The sequence below is a fragment of the Polypterus senegalus genome, chromosome 11 (assembly GCF_016835505.1).
Source record: "Polypterus senegalus isolate Bchr_013 chromosome 11, ASM1683550v1, whole genome shotgun sequence".
Taxonomy (NCBI): Eukaryota; Metazoa; Chordata; class Cladistia; order Polypteriformes; family Polypteridae; genus Polypterus; species Polypterus senegalus.
The window spans coordinates 161,934,668-161,951,878 of NC_053164.1; the positions used below are offsets into that span (position 1 = coordinate 161,934,668).

General features: G+C 40.3%; 1 protein-coding gene across 2 annotated transcripts in view; it reads right to left on the minus strand.

The window, feature by feature from the left end:
- Positions 1-17,211, minus strand: part of gnl1 (guanine nucleotide binding protein-like 1) — a 97,872-nt gene that overhangs the window by 43,458 nt on the left and 37,203 nt on the right. For both annotated transcript variants that reach the window (XM_039769986.1, XM_039769985.1), the window contains exons 6-7: positions 15,417-15,624; positions 12,917-13,015 (exon numbers count right to left, since the gene is read on the minus strand). In XM_039769986.1, the coding sequence (XP_039625920.1) occupies positions 12,917-13,015; positions 15,417-15,624 (307 nt within the window). The remainder of the gene's footprint in view (positions 1-12,916; positions 13,016-15,416; positions 15,625-17,211) is intronic.

The following is a 17,211-nucleotide window of genomic DNA, read 5'->3' on the forward strand; positions in this document are numbered from 1 at the left end:
TTTTTCTAGTTTGACTATAAAGTCATTTGCAGCATAAGTTCAACTTGATTGCAGGCAATGTTATTTTCTTTAAATAAAATTACTAAATAAAAATTAAATACAGCAATGTCTTAAGACATTACATAAATCATCAGTTCAGTGCTTTCATTCATTTGTTTTCCACCACTTAACCAAAGCCGGGTCACGGTGGTAACAGTCTTAGCAATGAGGCCTAAATGTCAGTTTCTCAGGCTGCACTTTCCAACTCGTACTGTGAGAACCCAAGACATTCCAGGGCCATTTGGGAAATGTACCCCTCCCAGTGAGCCCTGGGTCTTCCTGGGGTCTCCTTCCAGCTGGTCATGCTTGTAAAACCTCCACAGGGAGGGGTCCAGGATGCATCTGTATCAGATGTCGAACCACCTCAATTGCCTCCTCTCGATGTGGTCAGCGGCTCTATTCCAACTCTCTCCTGAATGTCTGTGCTTCTCACCCTGTCTCTAAGGGATAGCACATCCACCCTGTGGAGAAAGCTAATTTCGTCCACTTGTAACCACAATATCACTTTTTTGGTCATTAACCAAAGCTTATGACCATAGGTCAGAGTAGGGACATGGACTGACTGGTAAATCGAGAGGTTTGTCTTCTGAATCAGCTCCTTCTTCACCACTACAGAGCGGTACAGTGACCGCATAACTGCACTCAGTACCCCAATCCATCTGTCGCTATTACCATCCCTTCTCCCCTCACTTGTGAACAAGACCCCAAGGTATTTAAACTATTCCACTTGAGGCAGTAACTCATCTTCCACTCTGAGAGGACAGTTCACCTTTTTCTACAGAGTACCATGGCCTCAGATTTGAAAGTGCTGATCCTCATCCCTGCTGCTTCACACTCAGTCACAAACTATCCCAATGTGTGCTGGAGTTTGGAAATGGTGATGAGGTTTGTCTGAATATATGGACATAGTCTCTGTGATTGTACAGCAACCAAATAGCCCTTATTAGGGGCCTTGGAACCCTATACTTTCTCAGCACCCCTAATAGAATCCCTTGAGGAACACAGTCATAGGCCTTCTCTAATTCCACAAAACACATATAAACAACCTTGGTGAACTGCCATGCTCCCTGTAGAATTCTCATGAAGGTAAAGAGCTGGTTCACCATTCCACAACCTGAACGGAATCCATATTCTCCTCTTGGATGTAAGATTCCACAACTGGGTTGAGTCTCCTTTCTAGTGCCCTTGCCCAGACGGAACGCCTCCATACTGGAAGGACCTGGGGAGGAAGCATATCCTGAGTATTACCTCCCCCGGAGTGCTAGGTGGCAGCCTCCCTGGATTGCAGCGGTGCCTCGGACTACCACAGGGCTCCATAGGATATGCAGTGTGCTACAGCCTTGTTGGGTTACGTGGGTGCCACCAAGAGGTGCTGCAGCTGCTGCTGCTGAGCCCTTATGGGCAGCTTTTCCGCAACACACCAAAGTGCTGCCAGAAGTGGAACAACGAGCACCTAGAGCCAGCAGCCACTAATCCGGGAGCAAGAGTCAGGTGGAAGCAGACAAAGCATGTCCAGAGGAGACAAGGAGGAAAGACAGAAGAGAATTGTATTGTTCTGTGACTATGCTGTACTTGTGGGAAATGGGAGGAGTTTCCCACAAGGGAAAAAGAAAATAAAAAAACGTGTGTGCCTTGAATTTGTGTCCCATGCCTGTCTGTGTCAGGTTTGGGTGGTGGTCCACACTTGACATAATCTTTTCCACGGAGACTGAGGAGCGTGATTCCCCATTAGTTGGAACACACCCTCCTGTCCCCCTTTTAAAAATGGGGACCAACACCTGTTCTTCTATTCCAGAAGCACAGCTCAGGCACAACAGGTGTGTCAGATATGACAGCCCAACAATGTCCATAGACTTCAGCATTTCTGGGCAGACCTCATTCAACCTCAGTGCCTTGCCACTGTGGAATTCCTTAACACTAGAATTACCAAAGCCTACAAAAGTACTCGTAAACCCTGGCCCACATTAAATCCCTTCGCACCTCTCCATCAGCGTCTTTTGTCTTGTAAATGTGTCGATCAACACAAGCAGCAAACAGCCTACTATTTCCTCCCCCCACCGCCTTAGAACGGGCACAAAATTCTCCCAGATCAAGCCTTGATTATCTCAAAGTCAGGTACCTAGAGTTGTATAGGGAAATAATAGATCATTATTTGGAACACATGAATTTCATGTGTGTTCCGTGTCTACAATAATCTATGTAAACACATCATTAAAACAGAAATGTTTTTGATATATTAGTAATAAATGACAAAATGTACACATAAACTGTATAATGTGTGAAGCCTGTAGTCCAAAGATCAAATAAATACTTTCACAAAAGGTACAAGGAGGGCACAACAGCTTCCGTGGCGCTGTGGTAAGAATTGCTGACTTGTAATCAAGAGTCCCCCAGTTCGATCCTGACTGCCTCACAAATTTTCCATTTTGAGTAGTGAGCTGCTCTTACTGTTAATAAAAACATACATTTGATTTGTGTCTGTAACAGCTGGTGTAAATTTATAGTACTTGGAAAAGTTAGTATTTTTTTTTTCACTTTTATTCTCTCAGTCACGATACAAAATCCCCCACCCCCATAGTTCTGACACTGTGAGTTTTAATTTGAAACAGGGAATAACTGTATATGTGAGTGGTTTTTTCAGACAATAGAACTGGAAATTGTTTGAAATGGAGGGATAAAAGCTGACACACAAACGCTGGTGAAACATGTCTTCTTGGTATCTCATTGTCACTTGAATTTTTTTATTCAGTTTTATTGAGAGTTCCTACACACGCTGAATTAGTATACACCTTATAGTCCATGATGTCAAAGCCGCACTGACAAAAAACAGAGACATAGGTTGTGAGAGACGACTGGCAACTTATCCCTGCCAAAACATCCAGGCCACTAGATGGAGTCCTCCCTGCAGCATGGAGGTGCCCCAGATTCCCACAGTGCATTGTGGGAGATGTTCTACATCACAGCCCTGCTGGGTGCCGTGGGTGCCATTGGGTGATGCTGCAGGGAGACACAGGAATTTCTATTTTCCCTATAGCCTGGAAGTACTCCCAAGTCACGGGGACAGAAGAAATGAAGTACTTCCAGGCTGAAGAAAATATAAGTCTTCATCTGATCCGGAAGTGCTATTGGATCACATGGACTGGAGGACAGGAGCTTTTCCGGGTCACAGACTATATAAAGGACTATGGGAAACCCAGCAAGCAGAGCCAGAGTTGGGTGGTAGAGTGATGGAGCTGCTGGGAGGAGAGGAGGATCATTATTGTTATTATTATTATTGATTTATTGTTTATGGTGGTGATTGTGGTGTCTACTGTGGCACAATATCAGAAAGAAGAAATTAAAAATATTTCTGATACTTTTACCTGGTGTCTGGACGTTTGTCTGTGGGGTTTAGAGGAGCGACAGTGACCCCTAGTGTCACAAAGTATATACGATATTTGGAATAATTCATTTTATGACCAGTATAGTACATTTCGGAAAACATTGAGGCACTGATGCAAAGTTATTCATATTCATTTGCATGCCTTCTTGCGGTTGTAATCAGTGACCATTTTTTTTTTACCCTGATTTTGCCCAGTCTCCACATTTTGGTGCATGGTGGTGTTTTTATCATACTCCAGGACATGCAGAGGAAAGAATAGTACAGAGAGGTCAGTTCCACGCTATCTGCAATCATCAAATTCAAATGTTAAGAACCATTCTTCCTATATTTACAACATGTGTACCTGTTGCAATGTACACACTTCTCTCTATGCTGTGGTTCCTATTACATTGAAGGGGCACCTGACACTGACAAAGTTTGCTTTCCTGGGAGAAGCGGCGCTCTTGGAACAGAAGCTTGTCGATGTTGCATCCTCTTTTTCTTTTTCCATCGACTTTTCTTGTAAGAAGTAACAACGAAATTCCTCTGCAAGGTGAGCAAAGAACAATCTTCTTTTCTCAGTGGACCCGTGCAGCCTTTTTATTCTGGCGCTGTTAGTTAGGTTCAGATCAGGAAGGGAGGGATAGCATGATCGTGACTGAGAGAATAAAAGTGAAAAAACTTTTACAAGTACCATAAATTTACACCCGATCTGACGCTGTTCGTTTTCAAATAATATTGCATTAGTGCGAGGACGCTTTCTGATTGGTACTATTCAGGTCATAAAATGATTTCTTCAAAATGTCACATGTATTTGTCTCCTTTTTTTCCGTAGTGCTGCTTTGACATCATGCACCAGAAGATGTGAGCTTATTCAGTACGAGCAGGAGCACGTGGGTGGCCGATTGCTTGTGCTACAAAATGCTTGACCTGACGGCAATCAATGCACATGTACTGTATAAGGCATGCACGGGTCCACTGAGAAAAAAAGAATGTTCTTTGCTCACCTTAAAGAGGAACTTCGTCGTCACTTCTTACAAAAAAAGGCGATGGAAAAAGAAAAAGAGGACGCAACATCGATAAGCTTCTGACTACAACCACAAGAAGGCATGCAAATGAATATGAATAATATGAATAATGTTGCATCAGTGCCTCAATGTTTACCAAAATGTACTATACAGGTCATAAAATGAATAATTCAAAATATCATATATACAGTGGTGTGAAAAACTATTTGCCCCCTTCCTGATTTCTTATTCTTTTGCATGTTTGTCACACAAAATGTTTCTGATCATCAAACACATTTAACCATTAGTCAAATATAACACAAGTAAACACAAAATGCAGTTTTTAAATGATGGTTTTATTATTTAGGGAGAAAAAATCCAAACCTACATGGCCCTGTGTGAAAAAGTAATTGCCCCCTTGTTAAAAAATAACCTAACTGTGGTGTATCACACCTGAGTTCAATTTCCGTAGCCACCCCCAGGCCTGATTACTGCCACACCTGTTTCAATCAAGAAATCACTTAAATAGGAGCTGCCTGACACAGAGAAGTAGACCAAAAGCACCTCAAAAGCTAGACATCATGCCAAGATCCAAAGAAATTCAGGAACAAATGAGAACAGAAGTAATTGAGATCTATCAGTCTGGTAAAGGTTATAAAGCCATTTTTAAAGTTTTGGGACTCCAGCGAACCACAGTGAGAGCCATTATCCACAAATGGCAAAAACATGGAACAGTGGAGAACCTTCCCAGGAGTGGCCGGCCAAACAAAATTACACCAAGAGCACAGAGACGACTCATCCGAGAGGTCACAAAAGACCCCAGGACAACGTCTAAAGAACTGAAGGCCTCATTTGCCTCAATTAAGGTCAGTGTTCACGACTCCACCATAAGAAAGAGACTGGGCAAAAACGGCCTGCATGGCAGATTTCCAAGACGCAAACCACTGTTAAGCAAAAAGAACATTAGGGCTCGTCTCAATTTTGCTAAGAAACATCTCAATAATTGCCAAGACTTTTGGGAAAATACCTTGTGGACTGATGAGACAAAAGTTGAACTTTTTGGAAGGCAAATGTCCCGTTACATCTGGCGTAAAAGGAACACAGCAATTTAGAAAAAGAACATCATACCAACAGTAAAATATGGTGGTGGTAGTGTGATGGTCTGGGGTTGTTTTGCTGCTTCAGGACCTGGAAGGCTTGCTGTGATAGATGGAACCATGAATTCTACTGTCTACCAAAAAATCCTGAAGGAGAATGTCCGGCCATCTGTTCGTCAACTCAAGCTGAAGCGATCTTGGGTGCTGCAACAGGACAATGACACAAAACACACCAGCAAATCCACCTCTGAATGGCTGAAGAAAAACAAAATGGAGACTCTGGAGTGGCCTAGTCAAAGTCCTGACCTGAATCCAATTGAGATGCTATGGCATGACCTTAAAAAGGCGGTTCATGCTAGAAAACCCTCAAATAAAACTGAATTACAACAATTCTGCAAAGATAAGTGGGCCAAAATTCCTCCAGAGCGCTGTAAAAGACTCATTGCAAGTTATCGCAAACGCTTGATTGCAGTTATTACTGCTAAGGGTGGCCCAACCAGTTATTAGGTTCAGGGGGCAATTACTTTTTCACACATGGCCATGTAGTTTTGGATTTTTTCTCCCTAAATAATAAAAACCATCATTTAAAAACTGCATTTTGTGTTTACTTGTGTTATATTTGACTAATGGTTAAATGTGTTTGATGATCAGAAACATTTTGTGTGACAAACATGCAAAAGAATAAGAAATCAGGAAGGGGGCAAATAGTTTTTCACACCACTGTACCTATGTCTCTATTTTTTTGTCAGTGTGGCTTTGACATCATTGACCATAAGGTGCATACTAATTCAGTGTGAGCAGGAACACTCAATAAAACTGAATAAAAAAATTCAAGTGATAATGAGATACCAAGAAGGCAGATTCACCAGCATCTGTGTGTCAGCTTTTATCCCTTCAGATCAGAGAATTTCCAGTTTCATTGTCTGAAAGGTTACAATTATTCCCAGTTTCAAATAAAAACTAACAGCATCAAATCTGAGGTGGTGGGTGGTAGTGTTGAATTGTGATCGAGACTGACAGAATAAAAGTGAAAAAAAGTCAGCAATTCTTACCGCTGCATCACTGAAGCTTTTGTGGCCTCCTTGTACCCTTTGTGAAAGTGTTTATTTGATCTTTAGACTTCAGGCTTTATGTGTACATTTTGTCCTTTATTACTAAAATATGAAAAACATTTATGTTTTAATGATGTGTTTACATAGATTGTATTAGAAACGGAACACACATGAAATGCATGTGTTCTACAGTGGTGTGAAAAACTATTTGCCCCCTTTCTGATTTCTTATTCTTTTGCATGTTTGTCACACAAAATGTTTCTGATCATCAAACACATTTAACCATTGGTAAAATATAACACAAGTAAACACAAAATGCATTTTTTAAATGATGTTTTTTATTATTTAGGGAGAAAAAAAATACAAACCTACATGGCCCTGTGTGAAAAAGTAATTGCCCCCTGAACCTAATAACTGGTTGGGCCACCCTTAGCAGCAATAACTGCAATCAAGCGTTTGCGATAACTTGCAATGAGTCTTTTACAGCGCTCTGGAGGAATTTTGGCCCACTCATCTTTGCAGAATTGTTGTAATTCAGCTTTATTTGAGGGTTTTCTAGCATGAACCGCCTTTTTAAGGTCATGCCATAGCATCTCAATTGGATTCAGGTCAGGACTTTGACTAGGCCACTCCAAAGTCTTCATTTTGTTTTTCTTCAGCCATTCAGAGGTGGATTTGCTGGTGTGTTTTGGGTCATTGTCCTGTTGCAGCACCCAAGATCGCTTCAGCTTGAGTTGACGAACAGATGGCTGGACATTCTCCTTCAGGATTTTTTGGTAGACAGTAGAATTCATGGTTCCATCTATCACAGCAAGCCTTCCAGGTCTTGAAGCAGCAAAACAACCCCAGACCATCACACTATCACCACCATATTTTACTGTTGGTATGATGTTCTTTTTCTGAAATGCTGTGTTCCTTTTATGCCAGATGTAACAAGACATTTGCCTTCCAAAAAGTTCAACTTTTGTCTCATCAGTCCATAAGGTATTTTCCCAAAAGTCTTGACAATCATTGAGATGTTTCTTAGCAAAACTGAGATGAGCCCTAATGTTCTTTTTGCTTAACAGTGGTTTGCGTCTTGGAAATCTGCCATGCAGGACGTTTTTGCCCAGTCTCTTTCTTATGGTGGAGTCGTGAACACTGACCTTAATTGAGGCAAGTGAGGCCTGCAGTTCTTTAGACGTTGTCCTGGGGTCTTTTGTGACCTCTCGGATAAGTCGTCTCTGCGCTCTTGGGGTAATTTTGTTTGGCCGGCCACTCCTGGGAAGGTTCACCACTGTTCCATGTTTTTGCCATTTGTGGATAATGGCTCTCACTGTGGTTAGCTGGAGTCCCAAAGCTTTAGAAATGGCTTTATAACCTTTACCAGACTGATAGATCTCAGTTACTTCTGTTCTCATTTGTTCCTGAATTTCTTTGGATCTTGGCATGATGGCTAACTTTTGAGGTGCTTTTGGTCTACTTCTCTGTGTCAGGCAGCTCCTATTTAAGTGATTTCTTGATTGAAACAGGTGTGGCAGTAATCAGGCCTGGGGGTGGCTACGGAAATTGAATTCAGGTGTGATACACCACAGTTAGGTTATTTTTAACAAGGGGCAATTACTTTTCACACAGGGCCATGTAGGTTTGGATTTTTTCTCCCTAAATAATAAAAACCATCATTTAAAAACTGCATTTTGTGTTTACTTGTGTTATATTTGACTAATGGTTAAATGTGTTTGATGATCAGAAACATTTTGTGTGACAAACATGCAAAAGAATAAGAAATCAGGAAGGGGGCAAATAGTTTTTCACACCACTGTAAATAACGATCTATTATTTCCACTCTAAAACTCCAGCACTTCATTCCCAGATAATCAAGGCTTGAACTAGGAGAACTTTGTGCTCGGTCTGCAGCAGTGGGGGATGTAATAGGCTGCTTGTCTTGTTCGACACATTTACAAGACAAAAGACGCTGAAGGAGAGGTGTGAAGGGATTTAAGGTAGGCCAGGGTTATGAGTTTTTTTGTAGGCTTTGGTAATTCTAGTGTTAACTACCTAAGTGACCTACCTTAGCGAAATGGGCATTGATCCCCCATAAGCTTCTGGCTCAGCCTCTTTCACAGAAGGTGTGCCCATCAGGTTCAGGAGCTTCTCAAAGTGTTCTTTCCACCGCCAGACAACATCCTCTGTCCAGGTCAGCACTTCTTCACCCTAATTGAGAACCACCTGGGAGAATCCCTGCCTTCTTTTTCCAAGTCAGTTGATGGTTTGCCAAGATTCCTTTGAGCTGGATTGATCTTCGCTTCCAATGGGCTCTCCAAGCGTCTTCCGCACCTGGGGTTTTTACTTACCTGACCACCAAAGCCGCAGCCCTTTTCGCATTTCGGTACCTCTCTGCTGCTTCGGGAGTCTCCCGTGCTAATCATACATGGAGGGCCTCCTTTTTCAGCCTGAGAGCATCCCTCACTTCTGGTGTTCTCCATTGGTTCTTTGGGTTGGCACCTTGAGAAACAGTTATGGCTTTCAGGTCACAGCTTTTTGCAGCCGCTTTGAACAAGGCCCATTTAGAATCTATGTCCCCAGCCTCACCCGCAGTGCAAGAAAAGCTCTTTCAGAGGAAGGGGTTGAAAGTATTCTGAACAAGGGCCCCCCTCAGATGTTCCCAGTTCTCTCTCATTACTCACTTGGGCTTTCCGTGTCTGTCCAGGTGCCTCCCCGACCATGTGACACAACACCCAGAAGAAATGGCCGTAAATCTGATGATATAATTATGAAATCAATTATAGATCTTTGAAATAAGGTTCTCTGGTACCAAGTACACTTATGAGCCACCTTATGTTTGAACATGGTGTTCATTATGGACAAACCAGAGATCCAACAACAAAATACCCCTTGGGTTTAGATCAGGGAGGCCGTTCCTCCCAATCACATCTCTGAAGGTAGCTCTGAATCCATTTGGGCACTGAAGTCTAGGGCTAGGTGTGTGAGAATTCAGTGCTACGAACTATGATGTTCAGGTTAAATGCGACTACTGATCTTAAACAAGTAATATAAAAATTATCAATTAAAAAAAGTCCAGTGAATGAAAAGTTAAAAGACCACTTACAATGACAATCTCTTCTTATATAATATGCTACTGAGGCTGTCCATTTGTCTGTCTAAGATTTTAAATCACCTGTAGCTTGCAAACCGTTTGACCCATTGACCTGAAATTTGGTACACATATACTACTTGACCTCTACTATCCGCTTTCAGGGTGATGATTGACCTCCTAGGTCAAAGGTCAACCCAGGAAGATCAAGGTCAAAAATCAAATAACCTTTAGCCTGAAATTTGTTACACATATACTACGTTGAAACTCTGCACTACAGCTTTACATTAAAAGTGAAGAGTTTTGGAGTTATTACTTTTTATTTTTTTGTAGAATTAACTCTTGTGTATGGGTGCCGTTAACATCCCTACCAACTTTGCTGTAACTTCCCCTAACTCTTCATATCTTAAATCATTCTTGAGGCAGATTGAAGACTTAAGTGCCAGCTTAACTGAAAAATTAAGGAAAACCTACTAAGTAATTGCAACACAAAAACTGACTTTGAAATCATTTTAAACGCAAAAAGATGCTGACGAAAGAAGAGAATAAGCGGGCCGCTAGGGTGGAGAAAAGAATAGAAGCTCAGGAAGCAGCAAGAGCATCAACCTCTGAGCAAATGAATGCTAAACATACAGAAAAAGAAAGTCAAGTGTATTCACTGCACATTGTCATGCGGTGTGCCCTTACGGATATATTCTTAATATTGAATTGTCAGCTGGTTTTCTACAGAATAAATCTATAGAAAGCTTGGTTTATGTGATATGAATTGGCCAAACCATGCCATATGGCAAAGGAAGGCATATCATTTATAGACAATTAAATTTTTTTTCAATTACATTATACTTACTTTATCTCACTGTGAAAGCTTTCTTTACCAGTATAATAAACTTGCTTCAAAAAATTGTCACATCACCTTGATATGCTACATGACATGTGACTGTTATAATACAGTAAGATACCTACATAAGAACCTTCAAGTTACGAACTTTGAAAAATGAGAATGTTTATGTCCAATAAATAACAAATTTATTTATATAAGTAAAAAATGTAAAATTGTACTGTAACTTCAAATTCCGTGGCAGCACATAAGTTAGTTCATGTGTCTGCCATTAGGTGGGGAACAAAACCCCTGCTATTATTGTGTACATTCTCAGTCAAATGTGTGTTTCCTCTACAAGATGTTATGCTTTTGGCTGTATCTCTGTTTACATTGAGTTAACATGCTTCATTTCAAGCCCATGATGTCTGAATTAAGCGTAAAAGCAGTGGTGATGTACTGCTAAGAAATGCCAAGCCATAATGATAGAAACAAAAGTGAAAATAATTTAGAGAGTAGAGCAAGGAAAAAAAGACAGTCGATGTCACTTGTTCGTGTAACATGAACTGTTCAACCATCGGCACAATTCTAAACAACAAGGAGAAGATCATGAAACATATTTTTGCTACCTATGTACGCTCGTTCACTAGCTGCAAGTGAGTCTACCGAGATCAACTGGCTGAAAACATGAGAAAAAAAAATAGAACTTAGTTGCTTGTTGGTAAGATGCACAATAAATACAAAAATAATGTGCATAAATATGTGTGTCACAATAGAGAAGGTGAGCCCAAAAAAAAAAAAAAAAGATCAGTTTAATTTTCATCTCAAAAGTTATACAAATGGGAGCTGTCTCTTCAGCACTCTCAGAAACCACAACATGCACACAGGGATGCTGTTTTCATCTTGTATTCACTCCCTTCCCAGATTAAATGATGTCACGCACGCGCGCATGGAAGGCAGCTAAAGGGCTCGAGTGAAGGCAGTTCTGAGGCATGCCGGGATGTGTCAGAGTGCACTAACTCTCTTTCTCACTTCCCTGTAGACCAAACCCGGGAGGCTCCACCTGGCTTCACTTCTGGGACCGAACCAATGGAAACAGACCTTACCAGCTCCGGCCCCCCTGATGTCACATCCGGGCCTGATCCAATGAATAATGAACATGTGCCCGACCCTTATGACCTCACTTCCTGTCTTCCCCTTTTCCCTTCTCCCACAGTCTGGTTTTGGACTCCATTGTATGCACTTCAGTGCTAGTTGCTTTAAAAAATGACTTTTTGCAGCCAGGATACCAAATTATATGGGTGGCTGCCCCAACCCTTTATCTGTCTGTCTCGTTTTGTGACAACGAGTAAACAGACTTCATACACAAGTGAGGAAACAGCGAGTGAACACAGGGGCAAGTCAGTGGCTGGTTTTAAATGTTTCCTGAATCAACCTGTGGGCAACAGAAGCATTATGCGACAAGCCTCTGAACCTGCAATTGTACCAGCAGCAGACAAGCAATCCCTGCCTGCGTTAGCAGAATTTTGACACACAGTGGAGTTGGAAGGGTTGTCGACATCTCAAAAACCTCCCAGTAAAAATATTAACTTTTAAAAGCTATTTGTATTGTATGTATAGTACAATAACATGTTTTGATAAGAGTTGAGGAGAGAGAGATATGCTAGGTCTGCATATGTATGCTCGAACACTAGTGGTAAGAAGTCTACTATATCGGGATCAGCTGATGGAAAACAATGGGAATAAAAAATAACTTTCAGTTGTTTGTTGTTAGGGTGGCACGGCGGCACAGTGGTAGCACTGCTGCCACGCAGTTAGGAGACCCGGGTATGCTTCCCGGGTCTTCCCTGTGTGGAGCTTGAATGTTCTCCCCGTGTCTGCGTGGGTTTCCTCCGGGTGCTCCGGTTTCCTCCCACAGTCCAAAGACATGCAGGTTAGGTGCATTGGCGATTCTAAATTCTCCTTAGTGTGTGCTTGGTGTGTGAGTGTGTGTGCCCTGTGGTGGGCTGGCGATGTGCCCAGGGTTTGTTTCCTGCTTGCGCCCAGTGCTGGCTGGGATTGGCTCCAGCAGAGCCCCGTGACCCTGTAGTTAGGATATAGCGGGTTAGATAATGGATGGATGTTTGTTGTTAAAATGTACGAAAAATCTATAACAAAAATACAAATATTAACAACTTTTAAAAACACTTTATGTACAAACAGCTGTACATGTTTTCTATAGGAGTTAAAGCTTAGCATTGAGAATGCTGGGTACCTAGGCTAACTTTGCCGGACTTACAAATAAAGTAGACTTGCGAACATTCTCTCAGAATGTAACTTGTTTGTATGTAGGGGACATACTGTAATTAAAAATCTTGAAGTTGACCCAAAGATAAATACATTTATATAACAGAATGAAAACTAAATGCATATAAGGAGGATAAACTACACGAAATGTATAGATTATCTTAACACAAAGAATCAAAATTACCTTTTCCAGCAACAATGGTTTCACAAGCTTTCAGCAACTGTGTAGACCCCACAGCAGCTGCCCAGTGACTAGGTCTCCTTTTCTGACGTTTCCTGAAAACTTAACACAAACATTGATTACATTAACATTCAAAAAATATCTCACTAATAAATGTTTAAGAAAAATATCTTTTCATAAAAGGTTATTTATTATGTCCCCCCTCATTGCATTGTTATGTTTATGTATTTTCTGAAACCACATTTTTACTATTAGGATTTAAATCCCACATATCCACTTACTGGGCCAATCTAAGTTCCTATAGTATTGTGGTTGCTCAACTGATATTTTGATTTAACTCACAACTGTCTCTTGCTTAACCTGTGAACAAGACTCTGAGGTGCTTGAACTCCTCCATTTCAGGATGTGGTTTTCCCCTCACCCATTACTCTTTTCTCAGAAAGAACCTTCACTATGTCACAATCTAGTATTTAGTACACACTGCTCCGGTGTGGAGATCGAAGTTAGACAAGGCCAAGAGAATAACATGGTCTGCAAAAAGCAGAAATCAAAGTCTCATAACCTAGCATATTGATATCTTGTCCATGAAAATTGTTAATGAGAGGAAACAAGACACAGTTTAAATGGATCTGGTCTACTGCCAAGTATTTGAAAACACAACTTGTTGCAAAAATACAGAGACCAGATTTCATGCAGCAGCACCTGAAGCTCATACTCTGGTAGCACCTACCCCAAGATGCTACACGTGTACAATCACACAATCATAAAACATGTTTAGAATAACTGGGCAAACTCTATTAATTCCTCCATAGTTGTGAAAGGACAAAGAGTTGGTTCACCATTCAATAGTGAAGAAGACATTGATGTGGCCTGGAATCAAACCTAGGTCATTACAGCTGTTAAGCTAGAGTATTAACTACTGTAAAACATCACAGGTTTAAAATACAGCATACTAAATTTCAAAGGGAATTAAAAAAAATACATTTAAACAAATAATTTTAAAATGAGCTTTTTTGTTCATTGGTTAACTTTGTACAAAAAACTCTTTTCAATATAAGCCTAATGCATAGAAGAATCTTTTTGCTTTTAATATAAATGTGATTTTTTTAACACTAGAATTGCCAAAGCCAGCAAAAAAACTTGTTAATTCCGGCCCACCTTAAATCCCTTCGCACCTCTTCGTAAACCTCTTTTCTCTTCTAAATGTGTCAATAAGCCCAAGCAGCCTCATAGCAGCCTCCCCTTGCCTCAGAACGGCCAAGAAGTTCTCCCAGTTCCTGCCTTGATTAATTATCGGGGAGTGAGCTACTCAGAATTGTAAGGGGAAATAACTTGATGTGCGTTTTGTGTCTAAACAATCTATGTACAGTAAACAAATCGTTAAAACAGAAACGTTTTTCATGTTTTAGTAATAAATGACAAAATAAACATTTCTTTTAGGTAGCAGCAAAAATTCACAAGGTCAGACCTAATTCCTCATTTCTCCAGGACACTTAATTTTGAATCATGGCTAAGCCACTCTACGTGGAGAAAGTGTGCGTTACCTTATGTGTTACTATCTAGGCCAGTCGTTTCTAAACTTGGTTCTGGAGACCCACTGAGGCTGCAGGTTTTGTTACAATCAGATTCACAATAAGTTATAATTAATATAATTTGATCAGCTGCTCTTTTTAACTCTTCTCTTATTCTGCATTCAGAAAAGCACAGGAAAATGCTTCTTATAAGACATTTATAATTTCTTTTTTCAACGGTTTTATATGCTTTAACTCTTTGTTTTTCCCTTATTACTTTAACCTTTTCTGTGTAGTTTGCCCCCTTCATTGTATCTTAATAATGTCAATTAAAACAAGTAAAACAGACATCTGGGAAACAACACTGAATGATCGAAGGCTGTAACAACATCAGGCCCACTAAATTGTAAATAATGGATTAAATACCCAGAACACCTCAAAAAGTAGAATGAAAATCAGGAAGAAGTTATTGTTAAAAAGTAAAAATTACATTATCTCCTTGTAACTGCTTAGTACATTTAATAAAAAATTAACAAACTTAATTTAGCAATTGTTATATTGATCCCAAAATACAGAAACTGGGAAATAACAGCCCACTTACAGTACTTAGGTAAGGAGTCCAATTAAAAACAGAAGCAGGCTGAAACAAAAACATGCAGCCACACTGGGTCCCCAGGACTATGTTTGAAAACCACTGCTCTAGGCACTGGATTTTCATATAATATCTAAAAGACATAAAAGGACAGGGTAACTGGTGCCTCTAAACTGACCCAATATGAGTAAAGGCTGATATGTGCAGAACTGTGCCCTACCACAGACTGGCACCACATTCATGTGTTGAGTCCTGCCTTGCCCCTAAAGCATCCAAAAAAGGCCCATTGCCAAATTTTGTTTGTTCTTCTTCAAGTGTACTTATAAATGTCTAAATTTGTTCTTTTAACTAACAGCACATTAACAACCTTTCAGTGAAATCATTTCTCTTTATGTTTTACCTCCTTCTGGATTCTGGTCCCCACTTTGTGCTCGTGGAAAAGAAGTAAAACAGACAATTTGCAACTCCGGAAAGATTGAATGAAAATAATGTTTCCAAGCAACCACCAGAGCTGGTGGAGCTAAATCAATCTTGTTCAGCACTAGAATGAGACTCTTCTTCATATCTGTTCTAATAAATGAATATAATGCTGGAGGGAAATGAAGAACCTTAGAAAACAGAAAAGAAAATGTGTCATTCAAATTTCCAGTTTTCACATGCTGAATATGATTATTTAATAGAGTGCCCACAGAAGAAAAACAAACAATATTTGTTTGTGTTCCCCCCTGACATCTTCATTACATGAGCACCCTCGATCTAGCATTTAGATTTCAGGACTTCGTGCTGTTGAATATCAGCTAGTAGGTCTTATGGTCTTCTATCAAGGGTGTTTATACTTGAGCTATATAACACACTATTGAGGCTTCATCTAGAGAACAGTGTGCAGTTTTGATCTCCACATAAGAAAAAGAAATAGCAGCACTTGAGAAAACATCTAGAAAATACTGAGTTGTGCCAGGTCAGCTTTATAGGATATTATCATCCACTTGTCATCCAGATATAGAAGATTTCCTTACATTGTAATTGAACTGGCAAACATAAAAGCACAATTTGCAGCAACATCCCGTTTTCCAAATGTAATCGGAGCTCAACTGCATGCACATTGCTATCGCAACAATGCCGGACAAGTTGCATCAGCCAGGGATGAATCACCAAAAGAATGAGCTGACATTACATCATATATAGCAGGAAAATCTATAAAAACAGCAGCTCTGCACAGTTGTAGTTGCTTTTTCCCCCCAACTAGTGCAGCAAAATGCGAGCAGTCCTTTTAAGGATTGTCAGTCACCACAAAATAAAGAGCAGAGTACTGGTCCATTGTGGCAACAGGTGCCACTGCTACACTATAAAGTCACCTTCAGAGAATGAATTTGCTTATGTAAATAGAAAGTATTTCCACAAATAGTGCACAGAAAATGTGTTGCAGTGTGCAAGCATGTACCTGAACTGATGTGCTATGATGAACGACTCATCAAATGATCAATCAGATCGGGCAGCATTACAACTTCGTTCAAACGTAATTAGCAGAATATAAAAACAGGTAATCATATGCAGCATTTATTTTTTAACCAATTTATTGAATTTAAGGTCAATATCACATTGTACATTCTCTTACAGCATCCACTATTGCATTCTCTGACTCCAGAATATCTGTCAGCATACAGCCAGATGGCCTCCCAGAGGTTTCCAAGGCAGATGTGTTTGTGTGCGCACGCAACTAGTGCCCGATGACGTACTTGGCACAGCAGCATCATCACCGCCTGACCATTGCATGGGGGTCAGTTTTTATAATATTGTCTAAAACAATAAACAGAATAAACTCATCTTTTAATGTTGACTGTGATATCTGACCACTTTTTTTTTTCTTTTGGGCACTGTGCGACTTTCTAAACTTGAACTTTCAAATGTCTCCACCAAGCTTTTGTTTCTAACACCATTGCATAAGTTAACAAATAGCATGTTTTTCCTTGTCTCTACCTCGCATTCACTGAAATTATTTTTTCCAGGTGCCTTTTCCATTGTTTTTCAACCAAACACTGAACAGAACGGGCATATTTATATTGATTTACATATTGAAATATATGACATTCTGACAGTCGTCGGAGTGGGGCTGTTGGCACATGCACGTGTGTTAAATTTTACATTCATTGGGATTTGTAAAGGAGAAGTGTGTGGAACTTTGTTTATGCACAGAT